At 42.3% G+C, this 19,393-nt stretch overlaps 1 protein-coding gene across 2 annotated transcripts in view; it reads left to right on the forward strand.

Annotated features, from left to right (window-relative positions):
* Window positions 1-207: 207 nt before the first annotated feature.
* Dennd4c (DENN domain containing 4C) overlaps window positions 208-19,393 on the forward strand; it is a 95,867-nt gene continuing 76,681 nt past the window's right edge. For both annotated transcript variants that reach the window (XM_021200378.1, XM_021200377.2), the window contains exons 1-2: window positions 208-565; window positions 18,565-18,886. In XM_021200378.1, coding sequence (XP_021056037.1) covers window positions 18,582-18,886 — 305 coding nt within the window. In that variant the 5' untranslated portion in view covers window positions 208-565; window positions 18,565-18,581. The remainder of the gene's footprint in view (window positions 566-18,564; window positions 18,887-19,393) is intronic.

Consider the following 19,393-nt stretch of genomic DNA (forward strand, 5'->3'; position numbering starts at 1 on the left):
GCGCCCCGAGGTCCGCCAGAATTCTGCCAGGAGGAGGGCGCTCACGGGGCGGGGCACAAGCGCAGAGGCGTGGCCTGAGCGTGAGGCTTGGTAGGAGTCTGGGGGCGTGGGTCAACCTCTGGGCGGAGCCCAACCACGGGGGCGTGGCTCTAGCGGGGCGGGTCCGACCTCGGACCCCACCCCCCGCGTCCTTTCTACCGCCCCCGCAGAAGGAAAGGGAGAGGGACGGCGGGAGGGAAAGTGGTGTTCTGTGGAAAGGAGCGGAAGGAAGGGAAGGCAAAAAAGGAAAGGGAACAGAAACATGGCGGTCTGTGGTCCGGACAGTCTCGCCGCGGGCAGTGCCTAGACGTCGGTCCTCCCGCAGCGCCCGCGGCCCGCGAGCCCTTCGGTCGGCAGTTGCCCTCGCTGCAGGCTGTGCCCTGGAGACCCGGCCGCGCGGAGGCGCAGGCGCAGAGGGGCGCCGGAGTCCCGGCCCTGCCAGCCGAGGGTGCCCAGGCCGCGTAGCCGGCGCTTTCTCACCCCAGGAAGCTCCGGTGTCCGACAGTCGCCGACTGAGCCGGCGTAGGTGAGTCTGCCCCGCCGCCTTGCCCGATCTTTCCCGCGCCGCCAGGCCGCTCAGGTAGCGTGCGGGACCGTGCGGGAGGAGGGGAGCGGCCGTCTGGCCTAGTCGCTGAGTGAGTGGGCGGGAGGTCCCCGGAGCCCGCGGGCTGCGGTTCGGAGAGGCTGCGGCCGGAGGGCCTCGAGAAGATCGGCTCGGTGCAGGGACCGGGCCTAGCCTCTGCCGCCGGGGTGAGGCGGGAACCAGGCTCTCGGACCCTGGCCCGGCCGGCGGGGTGCTGAGCGGTGGCGGCTGGGGTGGAGCGTAAGGATCCGTGGACGCTGCGGAGGTGGAGGTACCGGGGTGCAGGCAGGTGCCGCAGGTGAATCCAGGGCATTTCCTCCTCTGTCGGACCGTGGCTGATGTTTAGGGCTGCTTTGTTGGGGATAACTTATAGGAAGGCTCCACTCAGCTCTGTAGTGACTAAACTCAAATAAAGCCAACTAATGAGCCCCTAAGTGTTGACTCTGGTGAGAGCCCTAACTTTAAAGCATTGGAGATGCTGTCACGTCTTCCCCCTCCCCTTTTTGTGATTCGTAGGCCGTTTCCCTCCCGAAGAATGTGCTTGGAGAGAACAAGTAAGGAATGACCCAGTTTTTAAAATGCCGCCCCCCCCCCCCGCTTCCCTTCAAATTTCGTTGGTTTCACACGGGAAAATCTAAGGCACTTACTGTAGTTACCTGAGCAAATGTGAGAGAAGGTGTCATTCCCCGCTTGCTGTGCGATTGTGTCTAGAGAGGTCATGCAGTGTAGTCTGAGCAGTTGACATACTGAGGCTACTTAATTGTGTGCAAACTCGAGTCCAGTTAACCCTAGAAATAGGTCTTCCCGTCTATCTCCATGCTTCCAAGAAGCAAGCTAGAAAAGATCCTTAGGTGTAGTGTCCTGTTGGCCAGGTTTTCAGTAAACATTTGATAATCATGTAAATATACTAAACTACCTCGAATCTAGAACTCATTATGTGACTTTTTTGTTAAAAAAGAATTACAAAAGGAAAACTTTTTTATCACAGTCATTATAACCATAAAAACCCGCTATATTTTCTGCTTTGTTCTCAATATTAATGTTAAAAAGTTAGCAAACTGCCTTCTTGATGTAAGACTGGGAACTCAGAAATCTCAGACATAATCTTAGATTTGTGCTCATGAACATGACCTGCCTCTTACTGGATTGCTCTTTTAGTTAGTGGCAAAAGGTTTTCTGCTATTCAGTCCACTCCTTTGACTATTTACTATTTATAAAGTGATGGATTGAGATTAAGGGGTCTAATCGTCTTTATTACCGGTCTTAGTGAAATGATCCCATGTCATTTGATTTTTGGCCAGTAGTACCTTGCTTGGAATATAATTGTTTGTTTATTTCTATAATAGAAAAGATGTGTCAGAAATGTTGATGTTTTGTATTTTAATGATTTACTCCTGTGTAATTTGTAAATGAGTGCATTCTGTTGGGAATAAATACAGCGTTTTGTAGTGTAAACTTGAGCCTGTAGCTGAAGAAATTTGTGGAAAAGTTGTGGGTGGAGACTATTCTTAAAAACAAATGTTTTAAATTACAAGGAACTGCCTCGTTGTGTAGGCTGTGACAGTTCAGGTTGGCAGGTTTGGGTGGTTATTTGGGCAGGAGCTCTTTCTAAGGAAACATACTGCATTGTAGTAAACGGCAGTTTGTAACTTATGCATGAAAGGTTTTGCACGGTAAGTAATGACAAGGCACTTTTGCTTTTTTGTATACCTGCCAGTTTAGACTGAAGCATCTCATATTTTCATTGGTGTTCCCTGCTAAGACAAATACCACATTGGCTTCACTGCTCACTTTGAAAGCCTTGTTCTTGAACCTTAGGTACAGGTTGTAAAGGGAAAAAGAAAGCAGCTGCGTCAGTGGCAGTTGTCTCCCTCATCCTACTGCTCTGATCTGAAAACAGAGAGTCTGTTATAACTTGAACTTCTAGTAGAAAATGCTTGCAGAAAATTAGGACACAAGTTTTCATAATGCATGAATTAAAATGTTACCTTTTTAAGGACTGTGCTGCACAAGCCATGCCTTCTTTCAGATGGTCCGTTTTATAGATTTATGCCAGTGGGATGGATGCCTTGGTGGAATGAGAAGTTTCTTTAGCAGTTAAACTTTGGGAAGCCAGGTGTGGTGCTGCATACTTGAAATCACCCCAGCACTTGGAAGGTGGAGGCAGCATGACCGCGTAGAAGTGAGGCCAGCCTTTCTACCCAGCATTCCACAACAGCTTGGGTTAAGTGGTGACACCGTGTTTAGAAGAAACAAAACAGAACACCAAAAAAGAGAGTTGAAAATCAGGGAGGAATGCCCTGTATGATAGCCTAGGAAAAGAGGTCTTTTAGCATCATGGTATAAGGAGTTCCCAATTTAGATACTTTATTGTTATTATTTAAGATTTATAATAGTGTTTGTGGGAAGAAGGCCTTGAATTTTCTATAGTCCTCCTGCTTTTGCCTTAGTGTGGGACTAGCATGCCTACTTTTTTAGGAGGGGGTGTTGGGGGGATGTATAAAGTCCTGGTATATAGTTTAGGTAAGCCTGGAATGCTGTGCTTGCTGTTGTCATAAATGCTGGGAAAGGTAAATGCCCAGGTAACCTTGAACTCACTACACAGCTGAGGATGACTTTAAACTTCTGCCTCCTGTTCCCCAGTGCAGGGCTTGCAGGTTGTCCTCACTGTGGTCTGCTCAGACTTCCGTTTTACCTCCAGCTGCTCTTACATCTTTTTTCTTTTTTTCCCAAGTACATTCATAGTGTTTGCTAAGAAAGCTGGAGGTACTTTCTCCTTTCAAGTTGGATGACTTTATCTTCCCCTGTTTGGCTGCTGCTGCTTGGATTACTGCTGTGGAGGAAAAGCAGTTCAGTTCTCATTCATAACTTCTGTGCTTTACTATGATGTTTTTAGGTATGCATAATGAACATTCTCTCGACCATTAAGTCATACCTCCAGCTCACATACGTAGTTTAGACATTTAGTGGCCCTGCACTAAAACGGAGAAGTAAGTGGGATCATATAGCTGGCCACGAACGCACATGCCTGTAACCCCAGTAGTTAGAAGATGGCAACAGGAGGATCACGTCTAACTGGAGCTTCAGAGTAAGGTTGAGGCCAGCCTCGCTAGTCAAGATCCTGCCTCAGAAAACAAAGTAAGGGCCACTGAGACAGCTGAGCATGTAAGGCACTTGTTACAACCCTAATTACCTGAATTTGATCCCTAGGCCCCACATGGTAGGAACAAAGTGATTCCTGCAAGTTGTCTTTTGATCTACATACATGTGCTATATACCATGTGCTTCATCTACATACACAAATAAGTAAACAATAAAAAATTAGACAAATGAAAACAAAGCAAAAACCTAAAACAAACAAACAAACAAACAAACAAACAAAAAACAAAGCCCCAGGAACAACATGGTATGGTTTTGGTATATGCCTGTTATCCCAGTACTTGGGAGACCAAAGTGAGAGAGTTATGAGTTCAAAGCCAATCTGGGCTATGAGACCCTGTCTCAAAAAAGCAGTAAGGAAAAGAAATACAACAACACAGGGGGATATGTAAAAGAAGGGGGGAAAAAAGGCAAAGCACAGAAAACATTTATGAAACTATAATAGTAGATGTGTGCACGATTCATCTGTTCAAAGCCATAGAATTAATACCATCAAGAGGGACCCTGTACACTAGAGACTCTAGATGATGACAGTGTGCGGACATCACACATTCTCCAGTTATTAACACAGCTAACACTCTGAAGAGGGTGTTTATAGTGGGGGTGGCTATGCACTGGTGAGATTATATGGGAACTGTAGTATATATAGCTGGGCTCATCGGTCACAGTCTGGCCTTGGATTCCAGACCCTCCTGCCTGCCACTGATTCCTGAGTGATAGAATTACAGGTGTGTGCCACCATGCTGGCTCTTGATTTTTTTTTTTTTTTTTTTTTTTTTTGTTGTTGTTGTTGTTGCTCTAGATTTCTCTCTGTTAAAATTGCATATACATTCAGTGATACCTGAGGAGGTTGAAGGAATAGATTAGATCTGAAGTCTGTGGTGCTAGGAACTCAACTTGGGTCCTTTGGAAAAGTGGCAAGTATTAACTGTTGGGCCATCTCTCCAGCCCTTTCTGCCACTTGCCCTTCCTGCTTCCTAATGGTTAAGTTTGCCTTTCTTTTTGTCTTTAAAGCTTTATTTTCATTATTTTTGATCATGTATATGTATGTGTCTGTGTGTAGGTATGTATACGTGAGTGTAGATGCCTGCAGATGCCAGAGGTGTGCCCTCCATCAGTCCTTAAATTCATGTACTGGTAGCTGGCCTTCCACTTGGCTTCCCAAGTGATATCTGCCCAGCTGTGTTGAGTATATTTGTTGTTCTCATTCTGGACAAAGCTCACCAATAAGCTTCTTTACTCACGGAGCTGTCTCCTGATTCTTTCTCCTGTTACTGTGCTTGAAAGTAGTTCTGGGGCTGGAGAAACAGCTCGGCAGATAAGAACACTTGTTCTTGCAAAAGGACCTGGATTTGGTTCCCAACACCTACATGTAACCTCCAGTTCCAGGAGATTGTCAGGCCTTCTGACTCTTCTGACCCTGACGAGTACAGAGTTGCATTTGGTCCACATACATATAGGGGGAAGACACTCAGACATATAAATACATCTTTTAAAAAAAGTAGTTATGAACAAAAATCTCCACTTGGGGGGCTGGAGAGATGGCTCAGCGGTTAAGAGTGCCGACTGCTCTTCCAAAGGTCCTGAGTTCAATTCCCAGCAACCACATGGTGGCTCACAACCATCTGTAACGAAATCTGATGCCCTCTTCTGGAGTGTCTGAAGACAGCTACAGTGTACTTACATATAATAAATAAATAAATAAATATTTTTTAAAAAATCTCCACTTGGCTCCCTCTAAAACATTTTGTTCTTATTTGTTTATTGAATGAAATTTTGCTTGCTGTATGTCCCAAGCTGGCCTGCAGTTCACAGTATGCATGGATGAGCCTCACACTCATGGCAATTCTTTCTTTAGCTTGCCATGATTAAAAGTATGTGCCACTAAACAAGCCCCATTTTCCTCTTGAATGAATAATCCTGAAAAGCTTTATTTTGTTTTGAAAAGAGTGAAGAGAGGGAGTTTACAAGATCAAAACACAGACCTATCACAATTAACTGGAGGTTGCTTGGGAATTGGCTAATGGAACAAAACAGAAGGTGGATTTTTTTTTTTAAAGGGTGCCGTACTTTGAATTTGGAGCCTTCTTTTACATGGTGATCATGTGCACCAGCATTTAGCTAGATTCCCAGCCCCTACAAAGGAGATTTTAATATATAGAAAGGTGAATTATTCAGATGACTAGTGAGATGGCTCACTGGATAAGGTTACTTGTGCCAAGCTGCCAACCTGAATTTGATCTGCAGCTCCTGCATGGAGGAAAGAGAAAATGGTTCCGGCAGAGTTGTCATCTGACTTCCTCCTGGATGCTGTGGTGATGCCTGTGTTTCCCTCCCACACAGAGCAGACAGATGCTATGTATGGGTTTAAAAAAGGATTAGTCAGTACGTTAGTCTTTCCACCATCAGTGGGACACCATGGTTGTACTATGGACTGTAACACGTGGTAACATAAGGTGTGTTGGAGGCCTGTGTGGCTCTTCACTTTCCAGGCAGGAGTCTTAGGTAACTGGCCTTTAGCTTTCTTCTCTTATAAAATAGTTCCCTTATTACATGACAGGTCAGTGTTTTTTTGTTTGTTTGTTTGTTTTTTCCTGAAAGACTATTCTCACCTGAAATCCCAATATTTTCTTTAATTTTTAAATTTTATGTGTATGGGTCTTTTGCCTTAATGCATATCCCCTAGACTGGAGTTACAGATGGGTGTGAGCTGCCATGTGGGTGCTGGAAATCAAACCAGGTTCTCTGGAAGAGCAGTTGGTGCTCTTAAACTCTTAAAACACAGAGCCCTCTCTCCAGCCTCTATATTTTGTTTTTCTTTTTGAGACAGGGTCTCACTCTATAGGGTAGGCTGGCTTTAAACTTGCAAAATTTCTTCTGCCTTAGCCTTCATACCTGGTTTGAAGTGTGACTTTCAATTATTTGGAGAGATCCTTTCCAACCCCACAGACAGGGTTGTAAGCTCTGGCTAGTGTAGCCTTGAACTTAGAGAGATCCAACAGCCTCTTCTCTGGAATACTGAGATTAAAGATAAATCTGGCATGTGTGTGTGTGTGTGTGTGTGTTTTCCATGTCACTATTTTAAAACTTTTTCATGTGCTTGTGTTTACATATGTGTGTTTATATGCGTTTACATGTGTGAAGCACCTGTATGTGTAGGTGTGCATACAGGCATGTGAGTGTGCATATAAAGGACTGGGGTTGATATTGGAATCTTCCTTAATTTTTCTTCCACCATTTTCTTATCAGGCAGGATCAAGCCAAAAGCTCATATACAGTTAGTCTCAGAAGCCCAATTATTCTGGGATTGCCATCTCTGCCTTCAGAGGTGGAATTATAGGAAGGCTACCAAGCCTACTCAGAATTTATTTACATATGTTCTGGGGATTAAACTCTTGCTTGTAGGGCAAGAACTGTAATCACTGGGCCATCTCTGGCTTTTTTTTTTTTTTTAACAAATTTTTGTTTGTTTGTTTGTTTTTTGTTTTTCGAGACAGGGTTTCTCTGTGTGGCCTTGGCTGTCCTGGACCTCACTCTGTAGACCAGGCTGGCCTCGAACTCAGAAATCCACCTGCCTCTGCCTCCCTTTTTTTTTACATTTTTTTGTTTGTTTTAATAAACATTTGTGTGTATGTGTGTATGGTTGCTATGGTACCTGTGTGGTGGTCAGAGGACAACTTGCAGGAATTGGTTTCTCCTCCTACTATTTGAGGCCTGGAGACCCAGATTGTCATGTATAGTGGCAAGTGCCTTTACCTACTGAGCCGTCTCACTAACCCATATGTCTTGATTTTTGAGACATGATCTTTTCTAAATATGGAGCTAGCCTGGAGCTCCATATTTATTGGTCTAGGTCATCCTTATACTTAAGATCCTCATGTCTTGGCATTTTGATATACCCGGAGTTCCAGGTGTATCTTCTGTCACCAGACTAATGTTTTATAGCTATACAGTTTCTAGTTGACTTTTGTTCAGTTTTCTTTGAATGACAAAGAAATTGTTGTGTTTTATTAAAAAAAAAAAAAAGACCAGGATATGTTTTATAGAGCATGGTATGGTGAGGTGAGAGGGTGCCTCAGTGAGTCCATGCTGAGGCATCCCTTCCCCCTGAGGTGCCAGCCATAGGGCCAGGGTATAGTGTGGAATAGAGTTTATTTAAGGCTTGGAAAGGGGAGTTGAAAAGGGAGTAGAGACAAAGACAGAGGGGCAGGGGCAGCCAGGAACACATGGAGAAGGAGGGAAGAGGAGAGAAGGAAGAGAGGTCAGGGAGAGAAGAGACTCAGAGAAGGAGGGGTCAGAGAGTGAGGAGGGGTCTAACAGCTCCTTTTATATAGCAAGCCAGGCATATCTGGCCGTTGCTGGGTAACTGTAGGGCAAAGACTAGAAGGAATGCCAACATAAATAAAAAAAGGAAAGGGCGTGACTGCTCCTAGGTATGGTGGAGGAGAAAGTTTGTTATAGATAAAAAGGAGCATGTAGCCAGAGACAGGGACATCTGGGAGAGTCCAGAGTGGACATGACTCTGAGCCATGTGAGGGGAAGGGAAAGGGGGAAGTCCCGGGAAGGAGGAAGAAGGGAGAGGAGAAACAGGTGCAGCTACCAGGAGCTGAAGTGAAGGGGTAACCAAAATGGCTGGGTTATATAGGAAAGGGCCGCTGGAGGACCATAGGCCCAGTTCAGACACTGGACTGGAGTTGAGGGTCGGGGTGAGGGTATGCTAGCCAGGAAGGTCCTGTGTTAGGTGGAGACCTAAGGGAACCAGGTAACCAGGTCCACTTTGATATCTTAAATAGGCACCTCAGCCCTTTGTCCCAGGTTTGAAACTTAACACTTAATACACTACTTAATCCTTAACTCTTGCTTGAATCTGAATGTGTGATTATAAATGGTTATTTTCTATCATTCCTTAACTCTTGCTTGAATCTGAATGTGTGATTATAAATGGTTATTTTCTATCATTCCTTCTCCCCACCCACACCATTTGACTTTTTTTTTTTTTTTTTTTTAAGATTTATTTGGGCTGGAGAGATGGCTCAGCAGTTAAGAGCACCGACTGCTCTTTCAGAGGTTCTGAGTTCGATTCCCAGCAACCACATGGTGGCTCATAACCATCTGTAATGGACAACCTCTTCTGGTGTGACTGAAGACAGCTACAGTGTACATCATGAAATAAATAAATCTTTAAAAATTTATTTATTTTATGTATGTGAGTACACTGTAGCTGTACAGATGGTTGTGAGCCTTCATGTGACTGTTGGGAATTGAATTTTTAGGACCTCGGCTTGCTCTGATCAGCCCCGCTCACTTCTATCAGCCCTACTTGCTCAGTCCCTGCTTGCTCCGACCCAAAGACTGATTTATTATTATACATAACTACACTGTAGCTGTCTTCAGATGCACCAGAAGAGGACGTCAGATCTCATAACAGGTGGTTGTGAGCCACCATGTGGTTGCTGGGAATTGAACTCAGGACCTCTGGAAGAGCAGTCAGTGTTCTTACCTGCTGAGCCATCTCTCCAGCCCGCCATTTGACATTGTATTGTAAAGTCTTCTGACCTTCATTTTGTAGGACCAGAATGGGCTCACATTTAATGTATTATAATTATAATCTATTGCTACCATCCTTTGTCTTTTTGTATGCAGTTTACACCTGAATTATGCCCCCAGTTTCTGCCACACATTTTGATTCAGAGATCATCCACAGTTTGAATTATGGGAGACTCATTAACCTAGTACCTGTGACTACTGGCTGTCCTGGAACTCTGTAGACCAGGCTGCCTAAGCCCCAGAGATCTATTTCCCTCTGCCTCCCTAGTCTGGAATTAAAGGAGTAAGGCACCACCTTCTGGCTCTGGGTATGTTTTTAAGCAATCAGAACTAGGAAATGTTGTGATCACAAAAAGAGAAAGGAATATTAGAATAGGTTCTGGCTGGGTGTGGGGAGATGTGGGGGAACGGGATGTCTTGGTGGGCCCATGCCAAGGCATCCCTTCCCCCTGAGAGACCAGCCACACGACGATATAGCATGGAATGGAGTTTATTTAGGGCATGGGGAGGGGAGTTAAGAGGGTAGCAGAGGCAGAGAAAGGCAGAGGGAAGGAGAGAGTAGAGAAGTAGAGGCCAGCCATGACCATGTGGAGAGATGGGGGAAGGGAATGGGGAGAGAGGGAGCAAGAGGGCAAGAGAGGGAGGAGATGCCAAGTTGCCCCTTTTATAGTGGGTCAGGTCTACCTGGCTGTTGCCAGATAACGTGGGGAGGAGCATACCTGGCTGCTGCCAGGTAACTGTGGGGATGGAGTCCAGACAGAATACCAACAGGAAGGACACACATACACAGTTTTTTAAAAATCTCTTCTTAAAAACCAAAAAACCAAAAAACCAACCAAACAAAAAAAAAAACTCTTCTTGGGCTAGAGAGATGGCTCAGAGGTTAAGAGCACTGACTGCTCTTCCAGAGGTCCGGAGTTCAAGTCCCAGCAACCACATGATGGCTCATAACCATCTATAATGAGATTTGGTGCCCTCTTCTGGTCTGCATGCATACATGCAGGCAGAATGCTGTATGCATAGTAAATAAGTCTAAAACAAACAAAAACAACAAAAATACCACTCAGACAACCAGAACCTAAAGATTTCAAAAAAATTTCTTCTTATGTGTATCTGCATTTGACTGTGTACATATGAGTGCAGGTACCCACAGAGGCCATGAAAGGATGTTGGATCTCCTGGAGCTGGAGTAACAGGTAGAGTGACAGGTAGTTGTGAACCTCCTCACATGGGTTCTGGGAATTGGACTCAGTTCTCTGGAAAAGCAGCAAGCACTCTTAACCTGCTGAGCCATCTGTAGCACAGTGGTTCTCAGTCTTCCTTCCACTGCAACCCTTTAATACAGTTCTCAGGTTATGGTGACCCCAATCATAAAGTTATATTTGTTGCCCTTTCATAACTGTAATTTTGCTACTATTATGAATCATAATGTAAATATCTGATATATGACCCCCAAAACCATTGTGACCCCTAGATTGAAAACTGTCCTGGTACCTGTTAATTGTTTTGAGTCAGGATCTCATTTTCCTCAGTTGGCTTCTACATCTCCGATACTCCTCTCTTTTTTTCTGTAGGGCTGGGATCATAGGCATGTGCTCCCATCCCTGGCTCTTGTGGAACATCATCATTTTTAACAGGAACCTCCTGTCTATTAGCAGTCCTTCTGCATTTCTCATGAATCCCTGCCTGCCTGAGTCTGCTATTCATTCACCGTTTTTATTGTAAATAAATGTGTAAATAAATTACATATGTCTACATATGTAATAAGTTAATAAAACATATATATGTACATATATGTATCTTTAAATTACTGGAGCAGGGATATTGACTCATTTGTTAAAGTATTTGCTGTGCAAGCAAGCAAGAGTACTTGATTCCCAGCATCCACATTAAAAAGCCAGATGTGGGGGTGGGGGGAAGAAAAAAAAGCCAGGTGTGACACTGTGCTCCCATAATCCCAGCACTGAGAAGGTAAAGAGACACGGATCCCTGGCATCTTGCTGGGTAGTCTACTGAATTGGTGAGCTCTAGGTTCAGTGACAAACCTTGACTCAAAAAAAAAAAAAAAAAAAAAAAGGCAGAAAAACCCTTGAGGGAGACACCCAGGATCTACCTCTAGCCTCCACAGGCTTTTGTTCACATACTCAAGGGCATTTCCTGCCCCTCAATAAAAAATTAAAGAAAATCCCCAGCACTTGGGAGGCAGAGGCAGGCGGATTTCTGAGTTCGAGGCCAGCCTGGTCTACAGAGGACAGCCAGGACTGCACAGAGAAACCCTGTCTCGAAAAACCAAATAAATAAATAAATAAATAAGTTAAAGAAAATCAAATTATTTTAATTTTTTCTAGTGATGCTGTAGATTGAGCTCAGAACTTCTCCCAAACTAGGAAAGTGACTGAGATACGTCCTCAACCTTAAAATTATAATTTTTGAATAGTTTTAGGTTTAAAGAAAAGTTAAAAAGGTAGTATGAATTTTTATATTTTCTCCTGATAACATTTTATGTTACTAGTTGGATGTGGCCAGCCTCAAGCTCTAGTGAATCTTCCCTATTTGCCACTACACCTGGCCAGCTCAACTTTGCATAACATTCAAAAGTTCTAGTTTTCCCAAGTGGATCAGGCAGTTAACAAATGGATTTACCCTATTAGCAGTGGTTGCCTGCATCCTCTACTTTCCAGGGCTTGTTTATCCCACCTGGCTTTTCTTTCTTTTTTCCTCTTCCTCCTTCCTTCCTTCATCCCCACGCACCCACCCTCCCCTCCTTCCCTCCCCTCACTCCTTCCCTCCCCTTACTCCTCTGGCTCTGGCTCTCTTGAGACAGGACCTCAATCAGCCTTTGCTGATGTGAATGAAACTCACTGTCCAGCCTAGGCCTGGAATTTGCTTTAATCCTCCTGTTTTAATTTTCTGTAGGCTAGTCTAAGTACTTTTAGGCATTTGTATTTGCAGCCTCTTTTTACATCTCTCTTGTGTAAAACTTTGAGCCACAGACACCACAGTGGAGAATGTCATTGTTCTGTCAACTGATTTTATTCAAAATGACTTGTTTTATAGTTCTTTGACTTAAGTGGTATTGATAGAGTTGTCTAAAGGAAACCACTAATCCTCTCTTTTGCATTGTTTAAATGTAGCCAATAACTGATAAAATGGTACTTTCTTTGATTAAAAAAATATCATTCATTTTGCATGGTGTGGGAACATGCAGATAAATTTTGAAATTTTGATAACAGAGGAATTGTGGGGATATTTTGTTGTGTAAGTTGAATAGTGTTTCGTCTACATTAATGAATTCCCTGGGCGCCAGGCATTGTACCACATGTCTTTAATTCCAGCACTCAGGAGGGAGAAGCTGTTATAAAATATAATGCAGTAGTAGGCCGAGTACCTCACTTGGCATGGGCCAAGGTGTCTTTTTGAGAAATTAGGCCACATGACTGACCTGGTATAAGGGAAGTTTATTTGGGGGAAAGGAGGGGAGTGAAGACCTGGAGAAGGGGTAGAGCAGATAGAATTCATCAGAGCCATGGGGGGCGGGGAGGAGGAGGCAGAGAGGGACAGAAAGAGAGGCCAGCCTGGAAAAGAGAGGGAGAGGGAAAGGGAGGGGGTGGGGGAAGAAGGAGGAGGAGGAAAAGGAAGAGGAGGTACACTTAAAAAAAAAAAATCTTTGTTAAAGCTAAGCATGATGACTTATCCCTGTAATCCCTTCAGATGGAGAACTAATGAGAGTTTGAGACTATCCTGAGCTACATAGTGAGTTCTAGCTAGTGTAGGTTTCAGAGTGAGACCCTGTCTTTAAAAAACAAACAGGAAGAAAAACTTTTGGCATCTCATCAGGCATCTCAAAACAGCGTATAGCTCCAGCTTCAGGAGAATTGAAACGCTCTAGCCTTTCAGGGTCTTTTAAGCCCATGCACACACACTCCTACACAGGTACATATTTTTAAAGTGAGTTTTAATTTTTATGTTATGGGTGATAAGTCTGAATGTATATTTGTGCTTTACATGCATGCAGTGCCCCTGGAGGCCAGAAGAGGATCTAGGATCACTTGGGACTATTTATTGGGAAAGATTTATTTATCTATTTTATGTGTATGAGTACACTGCAGCTGTCTTCAGACACATCAGAAGAGGGTGTCAGATCACATTGCAGATGATTGAGAGCTACCATGTGGTTGCTGGGAATTGAATTCATGACCTTTAAGAAGAGTAGCCAGTGCTCTTAACCACTGAGCCATCTCACCAGCCCCAAAAATAAATCTTAAAAAAATAAGAGAGGCAGAGGCAAGTGGATCTCCAAGAGTTCAAGGTTAGTCTGGTCTGCTAGCAAGTTCCATGCTGGCCAGGGATACATAATGAGACTCTGTTTCAAAAAACAACAGCAACAAAACCCTTTTAACCTCTTATCCTCTCCTGTAGGATCCCCTTTGTTTACTGCTCTAGTTGACACGTGAACCTGGGAGCAGACTGACCAAACACGAGTGCAGTAGCCAACTTTATTCAGAGCATCAGGCAATTTATACTCTGAGGGTTAAGAAGAATCACAGGAGTAAGGTGTTAGTTAGGTCACAAGGACAAGCCACACATGGCAAGAACATAGTTTTCAATAGAGGCATATGAATAACAGCAGCTGAAGCAAACTCATTCCTATCTGCTACCTGCCTGGCAGGAACACAAAAACACATTCCAAGAATAATTCTCTTTTGAAGGTCTGAGGTCACAAGACTTTTGTCTTGTTTTCTTAGAGTTGTCTCACAAGCACTCAGAATTCTCACATTACTCCATTTTCAGACTGTGCTCCTTCTTCCAAGTTAGTACCCCTTTTCTTTTCTTTTTAAAGACCTATTAATATATATTTAAATAATTTATAAATTAATAAATAATTTAATAATTAATGTGTATGGGTGCATGTATGTATATGCATGTGCCTGGTCAGAAGAGGGTATCAAGTCCCCTGGAACTGGAATAGTTACATAGTTGTGAGCCACCATGTATGTGCTGGAAACCAAACCTGGGTCTTTTAAAAGAACAGCAGGTGCTCTTAACTATTGAGCCATTATTACTCCAACTGTTTCCACACCATATTGCTGTTGTCATAATGCTAATAACTAGAACACAGGGCTGCAGGTATGGTCTCAAGATAGTAACTTTACTCTGCCTAGATAATTAGAAGTGGAATTTATTACTTAATATGCTGTTATATGATAGGTATTGAATGCAAAAAAATATGTGATTTGAGGAGATAATAAATATTTAGTAATTTGAAGAAATTCAATTATGCAAAATATTTGTCTTTACAACTAGTTGGAAATAAAAAAAAATTGAATGACATATAGAAAAGACCCACATGGTTAGAAATTAAATAATGCATTTTTAAACAAAATGTGAGCTGGGAGGTTCATAACTCATGACTTTAATCCCAGTCCTCAGAGGCAGTGGTTAGCCTGGTCTACAGAATGAGTTTCAGGACAGCCAAGGCTACACAGAGAAGCCCTGTCTCAGAAAACAAATAAACAAACAACAAAAAACAAAGTGTGTGTCAGTCAATAAGGAGTTCAAAAAACAATTTAGAAGACATTTGGAATAGTCCAAAAATGAAAATAAAACATAATAGATTTTGAAATGTACCTAAACCAGTAGAGAAATGGAGTATTTATTATTAAATTACTCTATTAATAAGTTCTGAGCCGGGCACGCCTTTAATCCCAGCACTTGGGAGGCAGAGGCAGGCTGATTTCTGAGTTTGAGGCCAGCCTGGTCTACAGAGTGAGTTCCAGGACAGCCAGGACTACACAGAGAAACCCTGTTTCAGAAAAAAAAAAATCCTGGACTTGAATAGGATCAGATGTGCACTCATGCCCATGGGCTCCTCTAGCAAAATAGAGTACATCACTTTGATATTTACAATAGTGATCACATTTATTTTTTGTTCTGCATAGACTGGCTGAGAAAAACTTACTGGTGCCCACAGGGAAAACTCATATATGAGTTGTAACTAATATGCTCATCACTTTCTATCCTCTGAACCTTAAAATGGCCAACTCTCATTTGCTATTTCTTCCTAGAAATCAAACAAATAAACAAAGACATAGTGTGCTCAACTAAAAACTGAAGGATACCAAGCCTGCAGTATTCACACCAGGGTTCTTTGAATCACTGACATAGAAGATAATATTCAAATCAAATGTACAGTAGACAGTCTAGAACAACAGACCTGACAATTTAAGGAGAAAGAGTATATAGTGAAATATATATGTGTGTGTGTATATATATATATATATATATATATATAATATTTATGTGTATATATATATTATATATATATATATTTCTGTACTCTTTTCCCCAGCAATGCATTTTAAATAAGATCAAAACATATTATATAGTTATGAAAGTGCCATAATGAAACTCATTTTGTATATAATATGTGCTAATAAAAAACTTGAGAGGACAGTACAATGGATAAAGTGTAAAACTCACACTTAAAATGTACAAATCTTAGAGGGGCTAGAGGTTTAGAAACCCCTCACTTGTAACTGAAGGGCTATTGACAGTTGATGGCTTCTGGTGGAGAGAGACTCAATTTTCTTTAAGGGTTGTGGCTCCTGGTAGGGTAACACAGGAGGTCAATACACTGCAGTGGACGGCCTCACCTCCCTTAATATGTGGGCACCACAAATTAGATTTAGTGTTTTTATTTCTTTAAAACAAAAGACCAATTGTGGGGTGGAAAGGATGGTCTGGGTAGAACTGGGAGGAATCAGAACAACATCCGGGGATAAATATGATCAAAATATATTGCATGATTGCCTTAGGACTTTATTGCTGTGAAAAGATACCAAGCACAAGGCAACTCATACGTTTAATTGGGGCTGGCTCACAGTGTCAGAGATTTAGTTTATTATCATCATGGTGGGAAACATGGCAGTGTGCAGGCAAACATGGTACTGGAAAAAGAGCTGAGAGTTCTACATCTTCATTTGCAGGCATCAGAAGGGGACTGTGTACCACACTGGGTGTAGTTTGAGCACAGGTGACCGCCCCCACAGTGACACACTTCCTCCAACAATGACATGCCTCCTAATAGTGCCATTCCCTATGGGTCAAGCATTCAAATACATACGTTTGTGGGGGCCAAACCTATTCAAACTACCATAATGATATCCATAATTAACTAACTCAAGTATTATATTAAAAGATATGTTTAGGGGGCTGGAGAGATGGCTCAGTGGTTAAGAGCACTGACTGCTCTTCCAGAGGTCCTACAACTACATGGTGGCTCACAACCATCTGTAATGGGATCTGATGCCCTCTACTGGTGTGTCTGAAGAGAGCAACAGTGGATTCACATATATTCACATACATAAATTAAATAAATAAATCCTTTTAAAAAAAAGATTTATCTATATACTTGGGAAAACATTGTCAAATCAAGATAGTGAAAATATCCATCAATATTCTAAATTTCCTTCTACCTCATTATTATCTCCTCATAGTGTCTTCTACCAATATAGTTTCTACCATTCATTCATTCATTCATTCATTTGGCAGGGTTTCTCCGGGTAGCCCCAGCTGGCCTTGAACTCCAAGATCTACCTGGCTCTATACCTGTATACCAGAATAGGGCATCAGATCTCTTTATAGATGGTCATGAGCCACCCAGTGGTTGCTGGAATAGCAGCCAGTGTTCTTAACCTCAGAGCTATCTCACAAGCCTCCCACCCCCCCTTTATGTATGTGAATGTTTTGCCTACTTGTATGCCTTTGCACTACATTTATGCAGTGCCTTTGGAAGAAGGCGTCAGATCCCCTGGGACTGGAGTTACAGTTGATTTTGAGTCTCCCTGTGGGTTCTGGGAATGGAACCTAGGTCCTTTGGAAGAGCAGCTAGTGCTCTTAACTGCTAAGCCATCTCTCCAGCCCAGAATGATTTTACTTTTATTACATGTGTATGAATGTTTTTTGTGTATATATGTATGTATGCATGTATATGTCCCATGTTTATATGGTACTCAGGAGGCAAGGAGAAGGCATCAGATTCCCCAAAATTGGAGTTACAGACAGGTGTGAACTGACATATAGGTACTAGGAATTGAACCTATCTTTTTTGGAAGAGCAGCCACTGAACTATCTCTGCAATCAGTATTTAAAATTTATATAGGCATGGCAGTGTATGCTTTTAATCCAGGCAGTAGGGGAGGCAGATACACAGATACATGTAGATCTCTGTGACTTTGAGGCCAGCTTGGTCTGAAGGGTCAGTTCTGTGTCAGCTGGGGCTACATAGTAGACCTTGTTTCAAATATATATATATATATATATATATATATGTACATAATACACATACATACATACATACATACACATACATACATACACACACTAATAAGAACAACAAAAATACAAATGGAATCATGTGTGCATTCTTGAGGGGGTTGGTTGCTTCTACTCACAATATTTTCATGTCATTTTTTTTATTCATCCATAGTATTAACTAGATCAACGTTGCATAAATCTTTACTGAATAATAGTGTGTAAGCCTGAATAGTAGTGTGTATGTGCCTCATTGTGAATGTGAAGATCAGAGGGCAGATTGTGGGGCACTGGCTCTCTTTCGTTGTGGGTTTCAGGTATCAAGCTGAGGTCATTAGGCTTTGGATGAAGATACTTTACTCCTTGAGCCACCTCAATGGTCCCTTTTTTCAAGTTTTGAAACAGGATCTCACTGTGTAGTGCTGGCCTCAAACTCAGAATCCTCCTGCTTTATCTTTCCAAGTGCTAGATTGCAGGTTGAGCCACTGTACTCAGCTGATGGTCTTAAAGGAAGGTACATGAAATGAATATAGTTGGGTTGCAAATGTACTAGACTTTGTTGTAGGTAAAAGCTGACAAGATGATAAAATGCTTCTACAAAATGAAGTTTGGTTACAGATTTGAGAAATGTGGTAGCCGATTATTCCTAACTCAAGAATGTCTTAATTTGGGCTGGTGAGATGGCTCAGCGGGTAAAAGCACCTGACTGCTCTTCCAAAGGTGCAGAGTTCAAATCCCAGCAACCACATGGTGGCTCACAACCATCCTTAATAAGATCTGACTCCCTCTTCTGGAGTGTCTGAAGACAGCTACAGTTTACTTACATATAATAAATAAAATAAATCTTTAAAAAAAAAAAGAATGTCTTAATTTTTATCAGTATAAAGTATTTCCAGCCAATGATACATTTTCTTTTCTTTTAGGAAATAGAACAGCCATCATGATAGAAGACAAAGGACCTAGAGTGACAGACTACTTCGTTGTGGCAGGTCTCACTGACACATCCACTCTTTTGGATCAAGAAATAAATCGTATAGATACTAAATCGATTGGCCCTAAAGCTCCAATCACAGACATTGCTGTTATTATCAAGTCAGCTGGGGAAACTGTACCTGAAGGTTACACCTGTGTTGAAGCCACTCCATCAGCACTCCAAGCAAACTTGAATTATGGAAGTCTGAAGAGCCCAGAGCTTTTCCTGTGTTACAGGAGAGGGAGAGATAAACCACCCCTTACAGATATTGGGTATGATCACTTTCTTTTGCTATGGTAAAGGGAATTAAATTTATTTAAAGGTAAAAAGGTACATAATAGAAATTTGAAGTTTCTGATAGTTTTATTATTTTTTTAAGATTAAGTTTAAAGATTTAAAAGTCTCCCCCCCCCCTTCTCCCTCTTGCTCTGTCCGGCCCATAGGTTTTTTGTTTTGTTTTTTTTTTCCTCATTACAGATGATTGTGAGCCACCATATGGTTGCTGGAATTTGAACTTATGACCTCTGGAAGAACAGTCAGTGTTCTTAACTGCTGAGACATTTCACCATCCCTATACATCTTATTTAGATATAAAAACATGATTTATGATAATAGGCATTGTGTATTTAAGAGAGGATATATGTTGAATGATTAATGACTATAAACATGAACATCTTTTTGTTTTTTTTTGAGACAGGGTTTCTCTGTATAGCCCTGGCTGTCCTGGAACTCACTTTGTAGACCAGGCTGGCCTTGAACTCAGAAATCCACCTGCCTCT

Source organism: Mus pahari, chromosome 6 (genome assembly GCF_900095145.1).
Source record: "Mus pahari chromosome 6, PAHARI_EIJ_v1.1, whole genome shotgun sequence".
Classification (NCBI taxonomy): domain Eukaryota; kingdom Metazoa; phylum Chordata; class Mammalia; order Rodentia; family Muridae; genus Mus; species Mus pahari.